Raw genomic sequence first — 23,086 nt, forward strand, 5'->3', positions numbered from 1 at the left:
TTTATTTACTTATGTATTTATTTACTTATTTATTTACTTATTTATTTATTTATTTACATATTCATTTATTTATTTACTTATTTATTCACTTATTTATTTATTCACTTATTTATTTATTTATTTACATATTAATTAATTAATTTATTAGTTTATTTACTTATTTACCTATTTTTTATTAGCTTATTTCTTATATATTTATTTATTTACATTTTATTTACCTATTTATTTATTTATTTATTTATTAACTAATTTACATATTAAATTATTCATTTATTTATTTGCTTACTGATTCACATATTTACATTTGTACTTATTTGCATATTTTTGTTTACTCGTTAACATATTTATTTATTTGCATTCATCTTTTTACCTAATTATTTTAATACATAAATACTGATTTATGTATTCACTTACCTTATTTATTTATTTATTTACACTTTTACTTATTAATATACTTATTTACATATTAAACCAGTAAGTAAATAAGTAAGTGTTTAAACATTTAATTTTTGTACTTTTTTTTCTATTTACATAATGGAAAAATATTCTAACACTTGGTTTAACAGCTCTACTGATATCTAACCAGTATATTTTATTACTTCTAGTTAGTCATTGGAATAAAGTAAATATCAAAATCGCAGTTAAAAACTATTCATTGCCATTATATGTCTTTTATTTTATTTTCTTTAGATGTCTATTATCCATTATCTGTTAAACTATAACCTAATGATCAAGCTAAACAATTAAATGCTGCCATTAGTTAAATATCTAGTTCTGTAGGCCTTGATTTCTTCAATTTGGTGTGCGTATTACAAATTCCTAGTGTTTTGTCAGCTCTGACACACTGAAAGCTGGCAGACTTGCTAAATTAAAAACAGCATCTAGTATGGTGGTCAAGTATCATCAATAACATTCTTTCTACAAGTGGTACAATCTCATCCCTCATCTCTTATTTTTTCTCTTTTCACTTTCTCATTTGTCAGCTCCATCTCCTTTTCCTTTCTCTCTCTCCCTCCTCACATGTATGTCAGTATCTCTCTCTCCTCCTGGTGTTCTCTGTCCTTTCTTTCTCCACGCTCATATCTCATCATCATTAGTTTTAGAGACAGTCAGACTAGCGGGACGAGGGCACACATGTAGTCATTTATCCTTCTGTTCCCTTTCTGTTCTTTAGTGCATCACTAATCAGCAGATAGGCTTCTGTATTCATCCCCAGAGCTTCATAAAAACCCAGAGCGGACTGCCAATAAAGTCACACAATGGCCAAATACAAGCCCTGAGGCCAGGGGTCTAACCCTCATCTTACCTCCTATCCCCCCTCTCTCTCTCTCTCTCTCACACACACTTCTACATTTTTTAGAATTCTCTTCTGGCACTGGTGGATGGATGGTACCGTCCTAATGATGGTACAATTTTACTACTCTCACAAAATTATTTTTTTGCTGCTTGTTTAAACTATTTATATAAAATGACGATGATGACTATGAGCCTTTATTTGTCACAACACTGTTACACGTAGTGAAATTTGACCCCTTTGACCATACACAAATCTTACACATTTCAGGGAAAGACAGGTCAGTTTTTTGGGGGACAACTTAATTGTTTTATGTTCTGTCCACTTGCATTTGTAAAAAAAAATAAAAAATTTAATAATAATAATAAAAATAAAAAATATTAAGTTAACTTAATCTATTTGATTTGGGACAACATCTAGGAACTTGCTATAAAATGCTATAAAATGAGCTGAAAGGACACGATTCTTGAGATTTTTAGGACAAACTAATTGTTTTATGTTCAATCCACTTAAATGTGTAGAAAACAAGGAAGTTAACTTAATTCATTAGTGTTGGGACCCTGCATTTCTACAGTGCATGCTGGAACATTAACATATATGTCATTAAAGGGATAGATTACTTTAAGATAAACATTGGCTGTTATATTGAGATGCTGGTTGCTCTTTTATTTAGTATAGTAAAAATGTTTTTAGCTTAAATTGTGGTTCTTGGTGATTCTTAAAATGCAGGTAAATAATATAAATCACATAATAAAATAATAATAAATCACATACAAGCTAAATAAAATTAATAGTTATTAAAATTGTATTTTTTATTTATACATTAATAATTCATTTGTTTACCTTTGGCTTAGTCCCTTTATTCATCAGGGGTCGCCACAGCGGAATGAACTGCAAACTTATCCAGCATATGTTTTACACAGCGGATGCCCTTCCAACTGCCACCCAGTACTGGGCAACACCCATACACACTCATTCACACATACTCATACACTACGGCCAATTTAGTTTCTTCAATTCACCTATAGCGCAAGTCTTTGGACTGTGGGGGAAACCGTAGTACCCAGAGGAAACTCACACTAACAAGGTAAATTAATAATATTAATATTAATAATAATCATAGCTCCTGATGAAACAGTGACGTCCTATAATGTGAAACAGTGGATCTGTGCAACAAAATTAAAATTATTTACAACATTAACAGCTCTAATCCACAGCCAAAGGGTCTTAAACATGTTTATAACAGTATGAACTTTCTAATGCTATCACTTTGATTTAGAGTGAAATCAGTATTCATTTTGTTTGAAAGATTAAAATGTACTATTTTTTATTTTTTACCAAAAGGTAATGCATTGTTTCACCTCTGAAGTTGACACTTTGACTTTTTTTCCAGGTTAACGCTGTTTCATATGGAATTTGCATGGCTATTAATTAGTGTTTTTCAAAAACACATATTTAACATTCTTAAAAACTAAATATTATTACTTATTATTACTTGCGAAAGAGTATTAACAAGCAAACAAACAAAAAATATTTAAAAACCAATGGGGTAAGAAAAAGAAACTTTTTTCCTCTTCTTTTCTTTTTTTTTCTTTACGAATGTCTCATACAATACCAAGATTATATTTATTTGACTGTTGTCAAACAACACATATTTTTTTAATAAACTGTTTTTAAAGTTATTTTAAAATGTAATTTATACCTGTGATAAATGCATGCTTTTGTATTTTTAATAATTTATAAATGTATTATTTTTACCAATGTTGCAAACAGGAGTGCTGCTCAGTATTTTACAACCCCAAATCGGTACCTTTGTAATGTTGCCATTCCTTTTCACAACACTTAAAAGACATTTACGGACTGAAGACACTAAGTGATGAAGTGTTTCAGGTGTAATTTTGTCCCATTCTTCCTGCGAACACGTCTTAGGGTGGGCAACAGTGCAGAATCTTTGTTGTCGCATTTTGCGATTGAAAAAGTGGCACACATTCTTTATTGGAGACAGGTCAGGACTTCAGGCAGGCCAGTCAACTACATGTATCCTCTTCCTCCGCAGGCAGGACTTTGCAATGTGTGCATAATGTGGTTTTGCATTGTTTTGTTGAAATATGCATGGGCGTCTCTGGAAACCAAGGCAGCATATTGTGCTCCAAAGTCTCTATCTACTGTACTTTTCAGCATTAATGGTGTCATCACAGAAGTGCAAGTAACCTTTGCCAAGGGCACTGACACAACCCAATACCATGACAGCTCCTGGATTTTGGACTTGTTGCTGGTAACAGTCTGCATTACACGTGTCTTCTTTGGTCAGGAGCACACGACATCCATTTCTCAAAGAAAATACCTGAAATACACATTCATCTGACCACAGTACATGTTTCCACGGTGTGAGGGTTCATCCCAGATGCCTCAGAGCCCAGAGAAGTTGATGCTGGTTCTGGACACTGTTAACATAGGGCTTCCTTTTGGCACAGTCTAGTTTTCCCTGCCATTTGTGGATGTAACTATGTATTGTGGTACTTGGCAAAGGTTTGTCAAAGTAGTCCTGAGCCCATGTGGTGATATCGTTTTTAGATGATGATTCTTGATGCCATGCCGCCTGAGTGATCAGAGATCATGGTTGTTAAGCTTTTTTTTTTAAATGTGTAGCAAGAGCCAAAATTGGAATGGGTGTTTAATTTGTGGTTGTCGATGAAAGGATGGTACTATAAAATAAAACAAATAAATAAAATAAAAAATAAGTAAGTAAATAAATACATAAATAAATAAATAAATGATTGAATGAATGAATCAATCAATCAATCAATCAATCAATCAATCAATCAATGGATCTTACTGACACAAAATCATCTGAACATAGGTAATTGTGAATATCTTAAAAAAAGAAGAAGAAAATAAATATCTAAAGACAGGGCAGATTTCAGAAAAAATATGACAGATGAGTAAACATTTGAAATTATTCTTTGAAAAGACACATATATCATCAGCACCACTACCTTTATTCAAAAAGCCCTTCGTCACTGAGTATATTGCTAATCTAAACGATCATGTTGAAATATTCATACCCTTTTTGAATACTCCAAGCACATAGAATATTTATAGTAATAGGACTTCAGTACACCTAAGTTTAAAGTCAGGGCACAAATCACAAACATATCTGCCAGCATCTTAATGGCCACCTGTCATCCGAGACCCCCTCATTTATTAAAGAAATAAGTCATGGGATGATTTTTTGCTTACATAGTGAAGTCTGTTTGCTTAATTGCAAATTAACTTTAAGAGACCTAAGAGGGTTTTGTGTACTAATTATTGTTTTAATTCTGTTAAACACTCTTCTTTTTACGTCTCATAGTGGATGATTTGTATGCTCTTTAGTGCCTTTGGGCTCTCGCTCGTTCAGGTTACTACTGTGGCTCGGAGAAAAATCAGGCACCATAAACATTAATGCTGCCCTGGGCTCCAGGCCGGGTATAACCTCCTTAATACTGATCTACAGTGTGAGAAATATCTCTCAGAAGACCAGTGCGTGTGTGTGGATGTGAAAGTTGGATAATAGCATTAGAAATGAGTGCTGAGGTAATGCTTTGCTCTAAAATTAGCATTCTATCATCATTTACCCACTGTAAAAACTATTAGTTGACTTTACTTAATAAAATCGAGTAAACTTGTTAACTTAAAATTATTAATTTTAATTTGTTTAGTTTGTTCAAGCTACTTATTTAAAGTTAGTTGAAACAATACAAGTATTAAGGCTTTTTTGGGGACAAATTAAATGTTTTATGTTCAATCCACTTAAATTTGTAAAAATTATTAAGTTAATTTAATCAATTTGTGTTGGGACAACATGTAAGAATTGTGTGGAGCCCAACGTTTTTGACAGTGTATGTTTATAACTATAAAAAATAAGTTAATAAGTCAACTTTACAGTTCCAAGTTACAATGAGTTTACTTAGGGCGTACTCACACTGTGCTATCCGAACCGTTTCCTGGATCATTTGAGAAGTGTGAGTGCTCTGAATCGGGCTCAGGCGGTTCAGTTGGCTGGCCCTGGCCCGGTTGGAAGAGGTGTGCCAAGTTTGGTTCACTTGGGCTCATGATTAATAAATCCATATGAAACAGTCCCTTAAAAGTCACGTCTCGTCTCGTCTTCAGTTTCAAGCTCAGGCGTGCTTTGCACTCACATTACAAGTGTACCGCCTAAGCCCAAAACTGAAGACAGACGTGACTTTTAAAGGGACTGTTCCGTATGGATTTATTAATCATTCTTACTGTTCAATCAACACAAACTGTCATAGATTATTAAAGACACAATCCCCTTACGGCATATCAGCTACACCTTTAGCAAACCTTCTAATTCCTGCAGCACGAGGACTTCAAAAGTGGCTGATCTGTTTGCCGAAATATTTGACTGTGTCACTGCATATCAAACGACTAAAATGAAAGAACTAAAGAAATCTCCACTGTGCTAAGCGAGAGCGCTTCTTAAACTGAACAGCACATCATCAATGATGCAAGCGTGCTCAGGCCAGAATGCAATATGAGTGTCGGCAGAGACGGGAGGGGGACAAGCGTGCTTCTGCCCGGTTCAAGGCAACTGTACATAGTGTGAGTACACCCTTACTTTTTTAAAGTAAAGACAACTTGCTGCTTAAACTAAATTGGCCGTAGTGTATGTGTGTGAATGTGAGTGTATGGGTGTTTCCCTGCACTGGATTGCAAAGGACATTTGCTTTGTAAAACATATTCAATAAGTTGGCGGTTCATTCCACTGTGGGGACCCTTGATGAATAAAGAGACTAAGCCGCAGAAAAATGAATGAATGACTTGTTGCTTTTAAAGCAACAGGTTTACTCATGTTTTTTTTGTTTTTTTTTGTAAAGTAACTAATTACTTTTTATAGTGCACCCTCATGTCATTTCGAACCTGTATGTAATTATTTCCTCCATGGAAAAAAACTAAAACATAGATGCTTTTTAGTGTGTGAAAAAATCTTACCTTATTAGTGTTATTTAGTTACAATTATATTGTATGATTAAATATTATTTATTGTTTATATTATATTATTAGTAGTATTATTATTTATATTATATATTTAAATGAAATATTATTTACTGCGACTTGATAAAGTGAAGTGAATTGGCAAACTGGTGCCTTCACACTGAACACGAAACGATTGATTCCCAAGGTGGTGTTGAACAACTATGCCTTTTTTGGGAAGCCTGTCCACTACTACCCTCTAATATGAAAAGTGGTTTACTTACAGCATGATAAAAACAGAAAGGAATGCTAGAAGGTATATTAAAAAATGTTATAATAACATTTACTCAAATTCAGTATTCAAATTTTGTATCTGTCTTATACATTGTGTCCCAAATGTTTGTACTACTTGTTTAAAATGAGCTGAAACAATACAATTCCTAAGTTTTTTTATGATAACTTAATTGTTTTATGTTCAATTTACTTAAATTTGTATAAATTAATAGGTTAACTTAATTCCTTCTTGTTTTCCCAACACAAATCGATTGTGTGGAGCCCAGCATTTTTTACAATGTTGTAGATCTAGATTGAGGTGTGTTTTTGTTGCGTTTTCATTAGTGGTGTTCACTCTACTCTGACATCTTCAACTTCCAGATTTTTGAAAGTGTTAAAGACCCTGTCTTGGTTTAAAATTGCTGATGTTTCATTTCAGTATCAGTGGTGCCCAGTCCTCGTCCTATGATCTACCTTCCTGCAGAGTCCAGCTCCAACCCTGATCAAAAACTACTTAACCAACTCAGCAGGATCTGAAAGAACACTTAGGAATTAAAGACAAAGTGTGTTTGATCGTTGTAGCTGAACTCTACAGGAAGGTAGATCTTCAAGAACAGAATTGGGCACCCCTGCTACAGATGAACTGAAACACAAACTTTTAAAACTGGAGGGTTGTCAGTACACAGTTGCTCTCTGACTGGTCTTCTGGACTGTATCGTTTCTGTTTCATCATTTTTTACACATGTTCCACATTTGTTCCATGTTTGTTTCACATGTGATTTTTAACATGTAGCTCATATAACGCATGTGATGCTTTTGCTGTTTTAAACTTACTGTTAAATCCCAAGTCTTAACAAGTCTTTTCTACAGAACTTTTTCGCTGATGTTTGTATAGGGAGCTTCTCTGTTCTTAGACACCAATGATAACACACACTCAGCATTCATTCTCTCTCCAGAACACTTTTATTCAGAGTCTACATTGATTCTTAAATGCATTTTCTGCGTTCTTGGTCCACCAAGAGCAGTTGCTCAAAATATTTGATCTAATTTTGAGCTCAAATTTAATTGGATGCCTTATGTCATCATAGGTTGATGAAGAAAAAAAACCCAGAAAGTTAGCACATAGTAAATAATATAAACTTTTAGAAACATGCACTTTTTTTTAGAAGTTTAGAAATATTTTCAGATCCCCAAAACACCTTTAGAGTTTAGTTAAAAATTAGTTGTATAAATGTCCCTGAATCATTTGGATTAAATGTAGCATTTAATTAAACTAAATGTAAATTAAACTAAATGCAATTGAATTTCCTACCCATTCTACATGTTTACCATTTGGGTAAGTGTTTGTATAAGGGTGGCTGGATAATCCTCTGTAGTGTGTTCTGTAGTGTTATCATGATAAGTGATCTTGTACTGCAGCAATAGTTACTTGCTCTAAGCACTTCATTGTGTTTGAGTGCGAGCACACAGACATAAGCCCCTGTCCATCAGGTAGACTGGCGTCAAGCCCCTGGCACTGAATGGGAGATGATTATTTTCATGCTGGGTCTCTTGTCATATCTCTCCCTGCTGGGAGTCTTATCAAATGTAAATACACACTGCAATGTGCTTCATGGCCGGGCTCAGCTGTTGTTTTCTTTACACCCTGCCACCCACCACCCACCCACGAAACTCTCACTTTTCAGCTCCGCTTAGTTTGAAATATTATAATTAAGATCGGGCTTCTGGGAAAACTGGGGGAACTGGGAAAACCTTGTCCAAATGTCTGCAGGCTGTGGTTGTGAACAGTACAATACATTTAAAAAATGTTGTTGTTGTAAATGTCCTTCTGATAAAATGATATTTATTGTCACTTCAGCAATGAGAATTTGTTGTTTATATTATTAAATTAGGACAGCATGGTGGGTCAGTGGTTAGCACTGTCGCCTCACAGCAAGAAGGTCGCTGGTTCAAGTCCTGGCTGGGCCAGTTGGCGTTTCTGTGTGGAGTTTGCATGTTCTCCCAATGTTCGTGTGGGTTTCCTCCTGGTGCTCCGGTTTCCGCCAGTCCAAAGACATGAGCTATAAGGGATTGGATTAACTAAATTGGTCATAGTGAATGAGTGTGTGTGTGTGAATGAGAAAGTATTTGGGTGTTTTCCAGTTCTGGGTGGCAGCTGGATGGGCATCCACTGTGTAAAATCGCACCACATATTCTAAGCATATGGAATAGTTGGTGGTTCATTCTGCTGTGGCGACCCCTGAAAAATAAGGGACTAAGCCGAAGGAAAATGAATGAATGAATGAATATTATGAAATAAAAGTTTTTAGACTGGAGAAATCTAATCATCTGAATTGTGATATTAGAAATGTTTAATCTTTAATTAGTCTATTCACCCATCTATAAAACATAAAAAATATATAAAACATTACAATAAAACTAAATATAAAACATTAAAATGTGCCTGTTGTTAGTAGTTGTGTTTATATTTTTGTATTCTTATTAGTTACACTGTAGTATATTCACAATTTATAGTTTTATCTTTGAATAGTTTACAATGAGATGATAATAATGATGATGAGATGTATTACATACATCTATTCATTTATCAAAAATCATGTGAAAACAAAACATCAAATATAAAAATATCTGTACTGATGTTTATAATTATCCATTGTATTATTATTTGTTATTACTATCATAATATAGTTATTAATGTTTATTTATTCATTTTTACTAGTAGTAGTAACAGTAGTAATTTAGAGTAATTCAATTAGCATTTAATTTAAGGAGATTTTAAAAAATCTATATATACAATGCATCCTGAAAGTATTTATAGCGCTTGACTTTTTCCACATTTTTTTATTTTATAGCCTTATTCCAAAATGGATAAAATTCATTTATTTCCTCAAAATCCTACACGCAATACCCCATAATGACAATGTGAAAAAAAGAGTTTTTAAAATGGTTGCAAATTTGATAAAAAAATAATCAGTAAATAAAAATCACATGTACAGAAGCCTTTGCTGAGAAGCTCTAAGGGCGTACTCACTCTATGTACAGTTGGCTTGAACCGGGCAGAAGCACACTTGTCCCACCTCCCGTCTCCCCCGACGGCCCACACTCACATTACATTCGGGCCTAAGAATGCTTAAGTCATCGATGATGCGCTGTTCAGTTTAAGAAGCGCTCTCGCTTAGCACAGAGGAGATTTCTTTAGTTTTATTGTTTTAGTTATTTGGGATACAGTGACACGCGGTCAAATATTTAGCCGAACAGATCAGCCACTTTTAACGCTCATAAACAATCGAAAGTCCTCATGCTGCAGTAATTTGGAGGTTTGAAAAAGGTGCAGCTGTCGTGCAGTGGAGGGTTTGCGTCTTTAATAATCTACGACAGTTTGCGTTCATTGAACAGTAAGAATGATTAATAAATCCATATGAAACAGTCCCGTAAAAGTCACGTCTCGTCTTCAGTTTCGGGCTCAGGCCCGCTTTGCACTCACACTACAAACATACTATGCCAAAGTCCAAGTGAACCGCGCTCTGGCACATCTCTTCCAACCGTTTTTCTGTGGAGAGAGGAGAACCTTACAGAAGGACAACCATCTGTGCAGCAATCCACCAATCAGGCCTATATGGTAGAGGTTTTGTCAAAAAGTTGTCAAAAGGCATTTGAAGGACTCTCAGACCATAAGAAACAAAATTTTCTGGTCTGATGAAACTAAAATTTAACTTATTGGAGTGAATGCCAGGCGTTACATTTGGTGAAAACTAGGCACCGCTCATCACCAGGCTAATACCATCGCTACAGTGAAGCATGTGGGGATGTTTTTCAGCAGCAGGAACTGAAAAACTAGTCAGGATAGAGGGAAATATGAATGCAGCAATGTAAAGAGACATCGTGAATGAAAACCTGCTTCAGAGTGCTCTTGACCTCTTGACTGGGGCATACTTTCCGGATGCACTGTATATCTGTCTAAAAACTATTTATTTAAAATAAATCATACATTATATGTTAACACGCATTAGTAATTAAATTTTTGTTTCCAGTATAAATGCATTTAAAGATTTATACACAAAAAAACTTGTTCAAACTACTTATTTAATTGAGTATAATTGAGAATAACACAATTCTTGAGTTTTTTGGGGACAACTTATATGTTTTATGTTCAATCCACTTAAATTTGTAAAAGTTAACTTAATTGGTTTGTGTTGGGACAACATGAAGGAATTGTGTGGAACCCAACATTTTTTACAGTGTAAGTTGAAAGAAAAAAATAAGTTTTTTTTTTTTTTGCACATAAATGATATTAATAGTAAGATACTATTCAGAAATGTGTGCTTTGAAACTCATTTTTAGACATTTAGAAGCATTTTCAGATGCCCAAAACACTTATTATAAGTGAAAGACTAAAGCACATGAAACATGTTTAGTGCTTAGTTAAAAATTGAGTTGTGTAAATGCCCCTGATGAAATGCATTATGACGTTGTGTTAAACTAAATGTAAAATGCAATTAAATTTCCTACCCATTCTACATGTTTACCTTTTGTGTAAGTGTTTGTATAACGGTGGCTGAATAATCTTCTGTAGTGTGTTCTGTAGTGTTATCATGATAAGTGATCTTGTACTGCAGCAATAGTTACTTGCTCTAAGCACTTTATTGTGTTTGAGTGCGAGCACACAGACATAAGTCCCTGTCCATCAGGTAGACTCGTTTCAAGCTCCTGGCATTCTTAAGTTTTTTTGGGTGAACCACTTAATTGTTTTATGTTCAATCCACTTAAATTAGTAAAAATATTAAGTTAACTTTTTGCAATTGTGTGGAACCCAGCAATTTTACATTGTAGCTTTGTGTATCTTAAACAAGAATCTGGAACTAATCTGAAAAACCAAGCTCAATTCATATCTCTAACAATCTTTTTTTCTCTTCTTTTGACTCTCTGCAGGACCCTGGATTTGCTTCCTTCATCATCGACCAGCTGCAGGTCCCCGACTGGCTCCTGAAAGGTGGACATGAAGGCACGAGGTGTCCGGCGTGTGGATCATCAGCACAGCAGCTAAAACAACAAGCGCTTCATACTCTCCAAGATCTGTACCCCGGTCCCGATATGCCATCTCTGCCATCCAGCACCTTTCCTGGACATCCAGCCAGGCTGACGACTCACAGCGTGGTCACTGTCTCCTCCAGACCAACCAAATCCAGGATCCCTCACCCAGCGCACAGCGTCCTCCCTGTTGGCGAGCGTCAGCGGGAGCTAGGCTGGTCTCAGAGCTCGTCCTCCAGCGTTTCGGCTCTGAAACCCAGCGTTCAGGTCACCATGGCTGGAAGACCACTGGCGGGAACCATCAGCTCAGTCACCATTCAAGCGCAGCAGTATCTAGAGGGCATGTGGAGCATCTCGCGTGTCAACAACTTCCTGCCTCAGCCAAACCCGGTAGGAAATCTTTTTCAATCATTTCCTAAAACAGCAAACAACATGCCTTCCAACAAATCTATAGATCATTTGTCACTTTTTTAAGAAATACAACTTGTAAGTGTGTATACTAAAATAGTGAACTCATTAATAATCATTAACAGTAGTCATTCATTCATTTTCTTTTCGGCTTAGTCCCTTATTAATCAGGGGTCGCCAGCCGAATGAACCGCCATCATATCGAGCATATGTTTTACGCAGCGGAATCCCTTCCACCTGCAACCCAGCACTGAGAAACATCCATACACTCTTGCATTCACACCCACACATACACTATGGCCAATTCATGAGCTTAATAATGAGTTTAAACAACACAATTCTTAATTGTTATTAAATTAAATTGTTTTCTAAAATAGTGAACCTGTTAATATTCAATTTAATTAAATGAATCTTTATTTCTTTTTTTTAAGATAGGACCAACACTATCTCACGGCAATTCGTAACTTTTTGATTTAGTGGCTAATTCGTACAAATTCATACGATCTAATTCGTACAATTTAGTACGATTTGCTCATCCCCCAATGACGGTTGGGGTTAGGGGTGGGGTTAGGTGCCACGCCTCCTTTTTAAAATCGTACAATTTCGTACAACTGAACTCGTACTAATTCGTACAAATTAGCCACTAAACTGACAAAACTCATGAGATCAGGCTGGATAGGACAGTAATAAGACGGGAAGCGAGAGAAAGAGGGAGGTAGCTTTGGGAAATGTCCTCGAGACTAGATTCAAACTTGGGACGCCCTGATGTGTGTGTGCTAACCACTAGGCTATTGCAATGACTTCATCTTTATTTCTAAAGCGCTTTTGCAATGTAGATTGTGTCAAAGCAGCTTATCATAGATGTTCTAGTAAATTTAAACTGAAACTGTGTCAGTCCAGTTTATAAAAGTTTATAGTAATCAATATTAGTATTTATAAAAGTAATTTAGATATTTATAATTTTCTTTGTATTTATGAAGATTTAAAAAAATCTAAATTGTTAATAAAAACTTAATTGTTACTAAAATAGTTCCCCTAACACAAGTATGACTTAATGCGTCTTTTATCATTGCTAAAATGCATGAATCGTTTAACTCAGTAGAGTTTGGTTTTTAGTTGCATAACAATCATGAGTTCAATCCCAGAGAATGCATGCAATGGTAAGATGTTCTGGAAGCCTGGAACAGGCTGTAAATCATATTCCAAAGCCTCTGCTGAATGCTTAATTATGTATTTACAGTTTTGAAAAATAGTGGGTAGAGGATTTTGTACACTTGGACACCTTTTTGCTTGTATTTATTGTCAATATTTTTTAAAGATATTTTTCGGTATTCAGAACCAAGACATTTTCACTTGTAATGAGCAGAGTAAGAGTCTTAAAAGTAGTCTCAAAGCACATGGAAAGTGTATGAAAAAGCACAAGGAGCATTGCATTTTCAATGTGCTTTTTGTGCTCTTCCTCCCGTGGCATTTGTCATTTTTAGGCAACCATCAACCGTTTTCTTAGAGGACAAGTCATTGTTACAGCTCTGATACAAAAAAAAAGCACTGCAGTATTGGAGTGTTCTGTGTTTGAGGCAACCAATCTACCGTTATAACTAAAGTGATTGTATTCCATACAAAGTGTGAAGCTGATTGGTTAGTTCTAGTCACATGACTTGTTGCATTCTAAAAAGTTTATAGGTTTTCATTTAGGAGCACCTGGAAAATGGTGCAAATCACTTCCTATTTGCATGCTCTATTGGAAATAATGAACTTGCACGCTCAAAAGACAAAACATGTGAACAGCCAAAGGTGCAAACTCACAATTGGATGTTAGATGGTGCTTAAACAGAGAATAATGGTAAACATAAATAAACCATACACAAGGTGGCACTGCACAGGAGAAGACAAAAGATAGTATTTACGTGCTTGTTAAAATCATTGCTATGGTATTTGTTGGGGGCGACACAGTGGCACAGTGGGTAGCACTGTCACCTCACAGCCAGTGTTGGCATGGGTTTCCTCCGGGTGCTCTGGTTTCCCCCACAGTGCTGTAGGTGAATTGGGTAAACTAAATTGTCCGTTGTGTAGATGTTACGAAACATCAGTATAGTGTGGCTAAATATCAACTTTGATATAAATGGCCGTAGAAGTAAGCAAGTAAGTATGGTATTTGTTAACTGACAAACAAAACATGGGCAGTTCAGGTAACCGCAGCAGCTCTAGCCCCAGAGATAAAGAAAAGGTAAGTAAAAAGCTTGTGAGGTCATGAAATAAATGTGTGAAATGAATTTCACCACGGATTCTTATCTGATCTGCAATGAATTTCCATCACAACTGCCTCTTGTCGCCATTTTTGTAGTTGTATCTTTTTCATTGTGTACAAATGTGTGCTCGCCACTGTGCTTGAGCGCCACCTAGTCATGTTTAGTGTAACTTCAGCAGTTCCAGACACATAAACACATAAAAAGTTTTTTCCTCTGGAATGACAGACCAAAATAAAAAAAGATGAGCCAGACACTTTTACAGCTGGCATCTTGGTGAGCATACTCGCAATGGGCGCCTTTGTTTAGTCACAAGACATTAAACATGGTCAATAAGCATGAGTGAAAATCATCTTGATTTGCACAGGCCTTAAGGGACTATCTATAACAATCTATAACCATACAATGCCATTTAAACAAACCTGCATTTTGATAAGTTATTCCAGTCATATGTAATTTCATGTAAATTCAAACAACATGACATTGTCATCATTTTTACATCCACTAGAGGTTGTAACTATAGGTCATATAAAACTGTTTGCACAAACAACCTATTTGGTTGATTTTTCAATGAGGAAATTCTCAAAACATGAAGTTTCACAAACTAATTTCGAGAGGAGCACGCAATAGGATTGACTACAGCTGACCCCTATCACTAATTACTAACTAGCCAATCTGATCATTCCAAATTTAATATAAATATCCAGCCTAATCTTCATTTTGAAAACCCCCCCATCCATCCCTTCTCCTCAATTCTAAGTTCGGGTGACATGGTGGCTCAGTGACTAGCACTGTTGTGCCACAGCAAGGGGATCGTTGGTTCAAACACTAGCTGAGCCAACCGACACTCTCTGTGCGGAGTTTACATGTTCTCCCCGTGTTCGAGTGGGTTTTCCCTGGGTACTCCGGTTTCCTCCCATACAAAAAACATGCAACAAATTTAAAGTCACAAGCACCTACCACGTACAGTCAGCAGTCTATTCTTTATCGAGAACTACCTGATCTCGTATCCCTCCTAATGCTTATTGACCAGGCGGGAGCCTTGGGCTCATCTATCTCCGAGCTCAGGGTTCTTTCCCGGGACAGCATGCCAAAATAATCAAGCATTATCTAAGTGTGAACTCTTGAAAAATGCTTTGAAGTTTTTCATCTCATGTTAATTTTCCGCTCGAGGTGAATTTTTGCAACTTGTGCGGAAGAAATGACAGATTAATTCCACGTCATTCTTGCCTTTGCTTCATATGTAATCTACTTGCGCAAATTTGCGTTTGGCATGAACCTATCATGAGTTTGTCTGTGTGGATTCCCTGAAAAGGCCTAAAAATGTTCAGAGTAGAAGCTTTTTTTCTGGGTGGAGAGGTTGAAAATAACAGTGATTTGGATGTACTTTCACATCTTTCCAAGTGAAAGGAGCTGCTGTTTTTGTAATGCAATGGTTGAGAGAGATAGAAAAACTCACTGTGATGTCTGGTCAGGCTATGTGAGCCTACAGTTGTCTGAATGAATTGAAATTGAAAATGTCTGTATTTTAAATCGTGTGTGATAAGTTAGATATATAAACATTGAAACATGCATGTAGACTGTGTGTTAAGTGAGTGTGTGTTATTTGTGAGTGAGTAATTTGGAAATACAGGTGTGTAAAACATATGCAGAAGAAATTGGTGGTTCATTCAGCTCTGGCGATCACTGAAAACACAGGAAATATGCTGAAGGAAATTGAGTGAGCGAGTGATTTGGAAATATCCTTGACAATGAATCTAGAAGAGATCAGTGTTGGTGTTTAAGTAACAATAAAACGTTATTCCTTTAAAGAGAAAAGATTCCACCAAAAGTATTCAATATTTGAAAATATGCTAATATGCTTAGCAGCTAACTGTCATTTTGCATACCTCATATTTATGTGCAACAGGACTTTGTTTAAACATTTTAAGGCACAGGTTTCAAACTCAATTCCTGGAGGGCCACAGCTCTGCACAGGTTTGCTCCAACCCTAATCAAACACAGCTGATCCAACTAATCCATATGTTCAAGACTATGTAGCGCCCTTTTCCTGTTTTAATTGCTAACAATTATATTTTAACCCTAAAAAGAAACCTATAACATGAGACCAATTAATATAAATCATAAACAACCAATCTGGTACAAAGTTACCTTTCCAAATTTACTTAAATACAATTAAACTAAGGTATACAAACAAAAGAAATAAAGGTTTTGGTTCAAAATAATGCTTTTCGTTTTCCTTTTTCCAAAACTCATACATCAAAAATCAGCAGTTCATTTAGTAAAGCTCAAACATTGTACATATAAAATGAACAGTGAAACAAATAAACCCCATTGCAGGCCTGTGTTGGTGCTCGTAGTGGCATAAAAACAACTGTTCCTTTGCCCAAAGGTGGGTGGTGTGGTGATGATGATCACGATTGAAAATGAAGAGGGTGGGGGGGCTGGGTTGTGGATTGGGTTGTTGGGGGAAGTGATCGGCGGATGAAAGTAAAAACCGGGGAGGGAGGGTTGGGGGGGGGTGGTGATTTTAAGATCGTGGATAAAAGTGAAGAGGGGCCCTTAGAATCGGTAAATGTATGGGCCCTTAGAATCGTCCTAACTCCCCAGCCCCACCCCGCGGCGCTCCTACGTGGAGAACTCGGCATTGTGCAACGCATCCAGTGCTGCCTGAGGAGCCATTGAGATGTCCTGGTTTTGCAGCTAACGTAGTATTTAGTAAACACAGTGCAACAACTCTGATGATACTCAGGGAGGAAATTGTTATCCTCACAGGCTCATAGATGTCATAAGCTCTCTTCAGTTCTTTATTTGACAACTAGCTGAGCAAATAATCTCTCTCATGCCAACGTTTACCCCGACGACATCCACACCGCATGCTCATCCGCTCCTTCCGGGATATTAATTTCAGGTCACCATACAGACACCTCCGTCGCAGCACAGCAGGTAAAAATTATAAATGAAATATAAATACAGAAATTCTGAAACAAAACATCCATCATTCAGTAAACAAATAATGAAAGAAATAAAAATATTATAACAAATGAATTAATTTACAGCTGGGCTTCAGGTACTAGGCCGCGAAATCGCCTACTAAGTAGGTACTGTATTTGAATTTAAACGAACTACTCAGCCTTAGAAAAGTACGTTCTATACAGTGTGAATGTGAGTAGGATGAATGGAACTCGGATGTACTACATCCGCCATTTTGTCATCATCACATAACCTACCTGTGTCAGTTGCATCGATTCACTCCCATTCATAAATTCTCACAGTGCATCATGGGATAGCGTATCATCCATCCGATGCGCACTTCAGAATTTTGCCGGAAATAGTAGGTCATCCAGGTACTTCTCACATACTGTTTTTCGAATTCTATGACTTCGGACATGCTACTCGGCTTGCATACTGTTTTTAGTGTACTATATGAAGTTTAATAAAGTAATTTCGAAAGGAGCCTCCAATAAATAAGCCCATTTATCCTACCTTCCTTATCTTTGTTTTGAAGAAACCCTCCATGCTTCATGACTGGACGGGAGCCCTGGGCTCAAGTATCTCCGAGCTTAGGGGTCTCTCCCAGGACAGCATGCCAAATTTGCAAATTATATCAAGCAATAGCTAAGTGTGAGCTCTTGAAATAGTATAGAAGTATGTGATTTCGGATGAAGCTCTAGTGTCTAGTAGACTTAAACACCTTGATTAGTTGGATCAGCTGTGTTTGATTAGGGTTGAAGCAAAACTGTGCTGAGTTGTGGCCCTCCAGAAGTTGAGTTTGAGACCTATGTCTTAAAGATTAAAGACATTAAATGCATAAATTGTGAAGAAGAGAAAAACTAATTGCAATTTACATTTATAATCTGAAAAGTCATGCCTTGTGAGCATACAGCAAGAGACCTCTTGCTTTTTTTCTTTTATAAAGTAATGTATACAGTTCTATAATGTATACAATCTATACAGCTTAAAGTGACATTTAAAGGCTTAACTAAGTCAATATGGTTAACTAGGCAGGTTAGGGTAATTAGGCAAGTTATTGTATAACGATGGTTTGTTCTGTAGACTATCAAAAAATATATAGCTTAAAGGGGCTAATAATTTTGATTTTGAAATGGTTTTTAAAAAATTAAAAAACTGCTAATAATTATAATTCTAGCCGAAATAAAACAAATAAGACTTTCTCCAGAAGAAAAAATATTATCAGACATACTGTGAAAACTTCCTTGCTCTGTTAAACATAATTTGAGAAATATTCAAAAACAAAGGGTGTTTAATAACTCTAATTTCAACTGTATATAAAACATGGACTATTATCAATTGATGACAGTAATTTCATAAGGGCTAAGTACTTTTTGATTAATCATGTAGCTGATATATTGCTCTCAGTCACACAGTATAGAACAATCACCAGAATGCAGGTTTGGCAGATTGACAGTTTGAGGAGTTCATTTTATTACTCCTGCATTTTATTGACTGGCTGCTTACTGAACTGCTACATTCCACAGTGGACTGCTCATGTGTGCTAAGTGTACAGCTTCAGCTTGTTAAACTAAACGAAACAAAAACAAAACAGGTGGTCAGCTGAACTATCTCTTGCATCCGAGCTTTATCTGTAATACACATCACCTCTTTTTGCACTATTGATGTTGCTTTTACAGTCTTTTGCAATTGCCTCTGAAAGAGCCTCTTTGTTCTGCCATCAGTTACCGCTATTGATGAAGAAAGGTTAACAATAGTGATGTCTGCGCTTTTCCTTTTTGTGCTAGTCAACAAGTGCTTTATTCCAGCAAGTGAGCTGGCACTGATGCTTTTAGCAGCCAGCATGTGAGCAGACAAACAAAGCAGAAAGCCTTGGATAAAGAAATAAAACATTTGACCAACTGCTGGCCCAGTATGTCTTGAAAAACCAACAGAAGCTGTCTGCCTTGTGGTACTCACCCAAACACACAACTCGCTCTTGTGAACAGAGCTCTATATGCTTTCTGCTGTTTCAAAGATGTGCCTTGTATAATTTGGAAAGGCTTCTTCCTTTCATTAGATTGGAGTGATGACAATAATGCATGCAGTGCGCTGGGACTTCGGCAGAGCCTTGAGCAAAGAGCTTTAACTTGTCTGATTTCTGTGGGGAGAAATGACAAGCAGCGGGAGAAAAGAGGTGGAGACAAAGCCATTGAGATGGACTGATTCTGACAGGAAATCTTTGGAGGGGCCTTGCATTCTGTGAAGTCGATTTTTATACCTGTGCTTCTGGGTAAAGGCACATCAGAACTTTTGAAGCAGGTGTTCCTGAAAAGTGAGACGTGAAACATCAAATGGCAAGAAGCACTTTGATGAAGAGTTTAGGGCATTCAACATCAAAATAAGATAAAGAAGCTGACAGATGTCAAGTTCGGATTCAGATGAATGCTTGAAAATGCTTTTTCAGCATGTACTATGTGCTGAGGGTTGCTTAAAACGGTATTAAAGGAAACTATCCTTTTAATACAATTACAGTGCATCCGGAAAATATTCATAGCGCTTCACTTTTACCACTTTTTATGTTACAGCCTTATTCCAAAATGGATTAAAGTCATTTATTTCCTCAAAATTCTATACACAATACACCATAATGACAATGTGAAAATAATATTTTTTGAAATTGTTGCAAATTTATTGAAAAATAAAAAAGCTGAAAAATCTCATGTACATCAGTATTAACAGCCTTGGTCGTGAAGCTCTAAATTGAGCTCAGATACCTTCTGTTTCCACTGATCATTCTTGAGATGTTTCTGCAGCTTAATTGAGCTCACCTGTGGTAAACATGATTTAAAAAGGCATACACGTGTCTATAAAAGGTCCCATGTCAAAGCACAAACCAAGCATGAAGACAAAGGAATTGCACTATCCCTACAGTGAAGCATGGGGGTGGCAGCATCCTGCTGTGGGGATATTTTTCAGCAGCAGAAACTGTACGACTAGTCAGAATAGAGAGAAAGATGAATTGCCCCAATGTACAGAGACATCCTGAATGAAAACCTGCTTCAGAGTGCTCTTGACCTCAGACTGGGGCGAGGGTTCATCTTCCAACAGGACAATGACCCAAAGTACACCACCAAAATATCAATGGAGTGGCTTCACAACAACTTGTGATTGTCCTTGAGTGGCCCAGCCAGAGCCCAGATGTAAATCCTATTGAACATCTCTATATCACTATGAATACTTTCTGAATGCACTGTATATTTCTATTATGTTCCTTGAATTACCAACTTTGAAAAAGGGTGGGTCAGTGGTTAGTACTGTTGCCTCACAGCAAGAAGGTTGCTGGCTCGAGTCCAGGCTGGACAAGCTGGCATTTCTGTGTGGAGTTTGCATGTTCACCCTGTTCTAGCATGGGTTTTCCCCTCAATCCAAAGACATGGATGAACTAAACTGGCCAAAGTGTATGTGTGTGAATGTGAGAGTGTATGGGTGTTTCCCATTACTGGCTGGAAGGGCATCCACTGCGTTAAGCATATGCTGTATAAGTTAGTGGTTCATTCGAGATAGTCCTCGCTGCAGCCAGCAGCACGATGACGTACTGGACCAGCTCCACTACATAATGGATGATCTCCTACAACTCCCCCTACCTTAAACCCAACCGTCACAGTAGTATGGGTGCTAACAGGAGTGGCGCAAGCCTAACTGGCGCTCTAGGAAAACGACGACCATGTTGCCCTCACGATGCTCATACCGCCTTCATGCAAGTGAAGAGCAGGATGGTTGGGAATAGCGTCACGGATCAAAGTAAAGAGTGGGGGAAAGTGAAAAGTGTGTGTGGGGTGGTGAGGGGGTTGCGGATAAAAGTGGAAGACGCTGCCCCTAAAAGACGCCGTCCTGGTTAATTGCCCATATTGCCCATGCCTAAATCCACCACTGGGTGCTACCTTTGTAGGCGGTACAATATCCACTATGTATTGCAGTGGTTCCCAAACTGGGGGTCGCGACCCCTGCGGGGGTCGCAGAATAATTTCAAGGGGTCGCGAGAGTTATCTAAAAATTGTGTAATTTTCAGTGATTATAATAAATATTTTTCATTATTACAAGTGAAAGCTAATATTTTCAGATTTTAAAAAAGATATTACTGATTCATAAAGTATTTAGGACACATTCGGGTAGAATGCATCTTTGTACTTGGAACGCAGCGCTCAGGAACAGTTTAAAACTGTTGTCATGTCAACTTGCCGCAGTAAACAAAGCCTTCAACGCTTGCCCCGCCTTCGCGCTCTTCTTATTGGCCCACTGCTCTAAGAACTGAACACGAATGATTGGTTAAAATCAGCTGTCAATCACTCAGTCAACGCCTCCTGTCTTCAGATGACAGGAGCTACAACCGCGAAAATGTAAAGCGCTGAAGACGAGAGAATGAAAACAACACTGACAGATTTTGTCTTAGAAACACCTAAAGCTACAAATATTGGCACATCTGATTACTGATCATGTGCTGAATGTTAATCCACCAGCTATACTTATTGAAGAGTGGATAAAAGACCTCCATTGGCTTCAAGTCTGCTATGAAAATAACTAGCATTCACTGTAAAGTCTGTGGGATATCTTTTGGGATATCCGTCCGTGTATCTTTTGGTCACTCAATTATGTTATAAAAATGTCTTTTCTTGTGATAACGGGGTTTCATTAAGACATATTTTCCTCACGCATGCATATTTATTTTTTGCTTGTTAGTTTTGATTAGTGTTGATTTTCAAATGCAATAAATCTGTTTATAAAACTTGTAGTAACAGTGCGATAATTGGTGGGAGCCACTAAATTTTGGCTAGTGCGTTTACATTTTTAAAGTTAGAAGCACCAGTGTTACCAAGCAAAAATGTTAATTTCGAGCCCTGTAATCTATAGTAAATATAGTTAAAATATTGTGAACAGCTTAAAAAAAAAGCTATTTTTATTGTTTGTATATGCTTTGGTAGTGGGGGGTCGCGAGTTCTTGACGATCTTACAATGGGGGTCGCGGGTTTAAATGTTTGAGAACCACTGATGTATTGGACCTGGTCCAGTATGTCATTGTGATTACTCTCTGCAGCGAAGACATCTTGGTTCCTTCCGATGTAGTGACCCCTGATAAATAAGGGACAAATCCAAAGGAAATAAATGAATGTCTCAATGTCTTCTTTATCACATGGAAAAACCTACTTTTTCTGCTGAGGGGAAGATTTCTATAAAAAATTAATACCATTATCACTAGATTTTATACAGTTGTTGCTCTAATAGTTTTGTAATTAGTGGTCAGCTGTCCAATACTCACAGTGTAGAAACAAGACTTTTGATTTGGCGTGACTTACACCTGCTTTTTTGCAGAGAATACAGTCACTTTAAAATAAGGGTCAAAAGTCAAAGAATTGGCATTTCTAAGATATCTAGTTGCCATATGTCCTGTGTCCAACCTGTGATTCGTTTTAGTCTACCCAAAATTGAAAATTTATTCGTTCATTCTCCTTTGGCTTAGTCCCTTATATATCAGAGGTTGCCACAACGGAATGAACCACCAAAATATCCAGCATATGTTTTACATAGCGAATGCCCTTTGAACTGCAACCCAGTACTGCGAAACACCCACACTCGCATTTACACACACTCATAGACTACGGCCAATTAAGTTTATTCAATTCACCTATAGCGCATGTCTTTGAACTGAGGGGGAAACCAGAGCACCTGGAGGAAACCCATTCCAACATGGGAAAAATATGCAAACCCCACACAGAAATGCCAATTGGCCCAGCTGGGACTCGAACCAGTGACTTCTTGTTGTGAAGTAATAGTGTTAACCACTGAGTCACCATGTGGGGGGAGGGGGGAGGGGGGGGGTTGTGGTGGCAGTGGCTAGCGCTGTCACCTC

General features: G+C 37.0%; 1 protein-coding gene across 1 annotated transcript in view; it reads left to right on the top strand.

Annotated features, from left to right (window-relative positions):
• The window catches only part of kif26ab (kinesin family member 26Ab), a 182,380-nt gene that overhangs the window by 65,727 nt on the left and 93,567 nt on the right, over positions 1-23,086 (top strand). The window contains exon 3 of the mRNA XM_056476627.1: positions 11,474-11,962. Coding sequence (XP_056332602.1) covers positions 11,474-11,962 — 489 coding nt within the window. The remainder of the gene's footprint in view (positions 1-11,473; positions 11,963-23,086) is intronic.

This window comes from Danio aesculapii, chromosome 17 (genome assembly GCF_903798145.1).
Source record: "Danio aesculapii chromosome 17, fDanAes4.1, whole genome shotgun sequence".
Taxonomy (NCBI): Eukaryota; Metazoa; Chordata; class Actinopteri; order Cypriniformes; family Danionidae; genus Danio; species Danio aesculapii.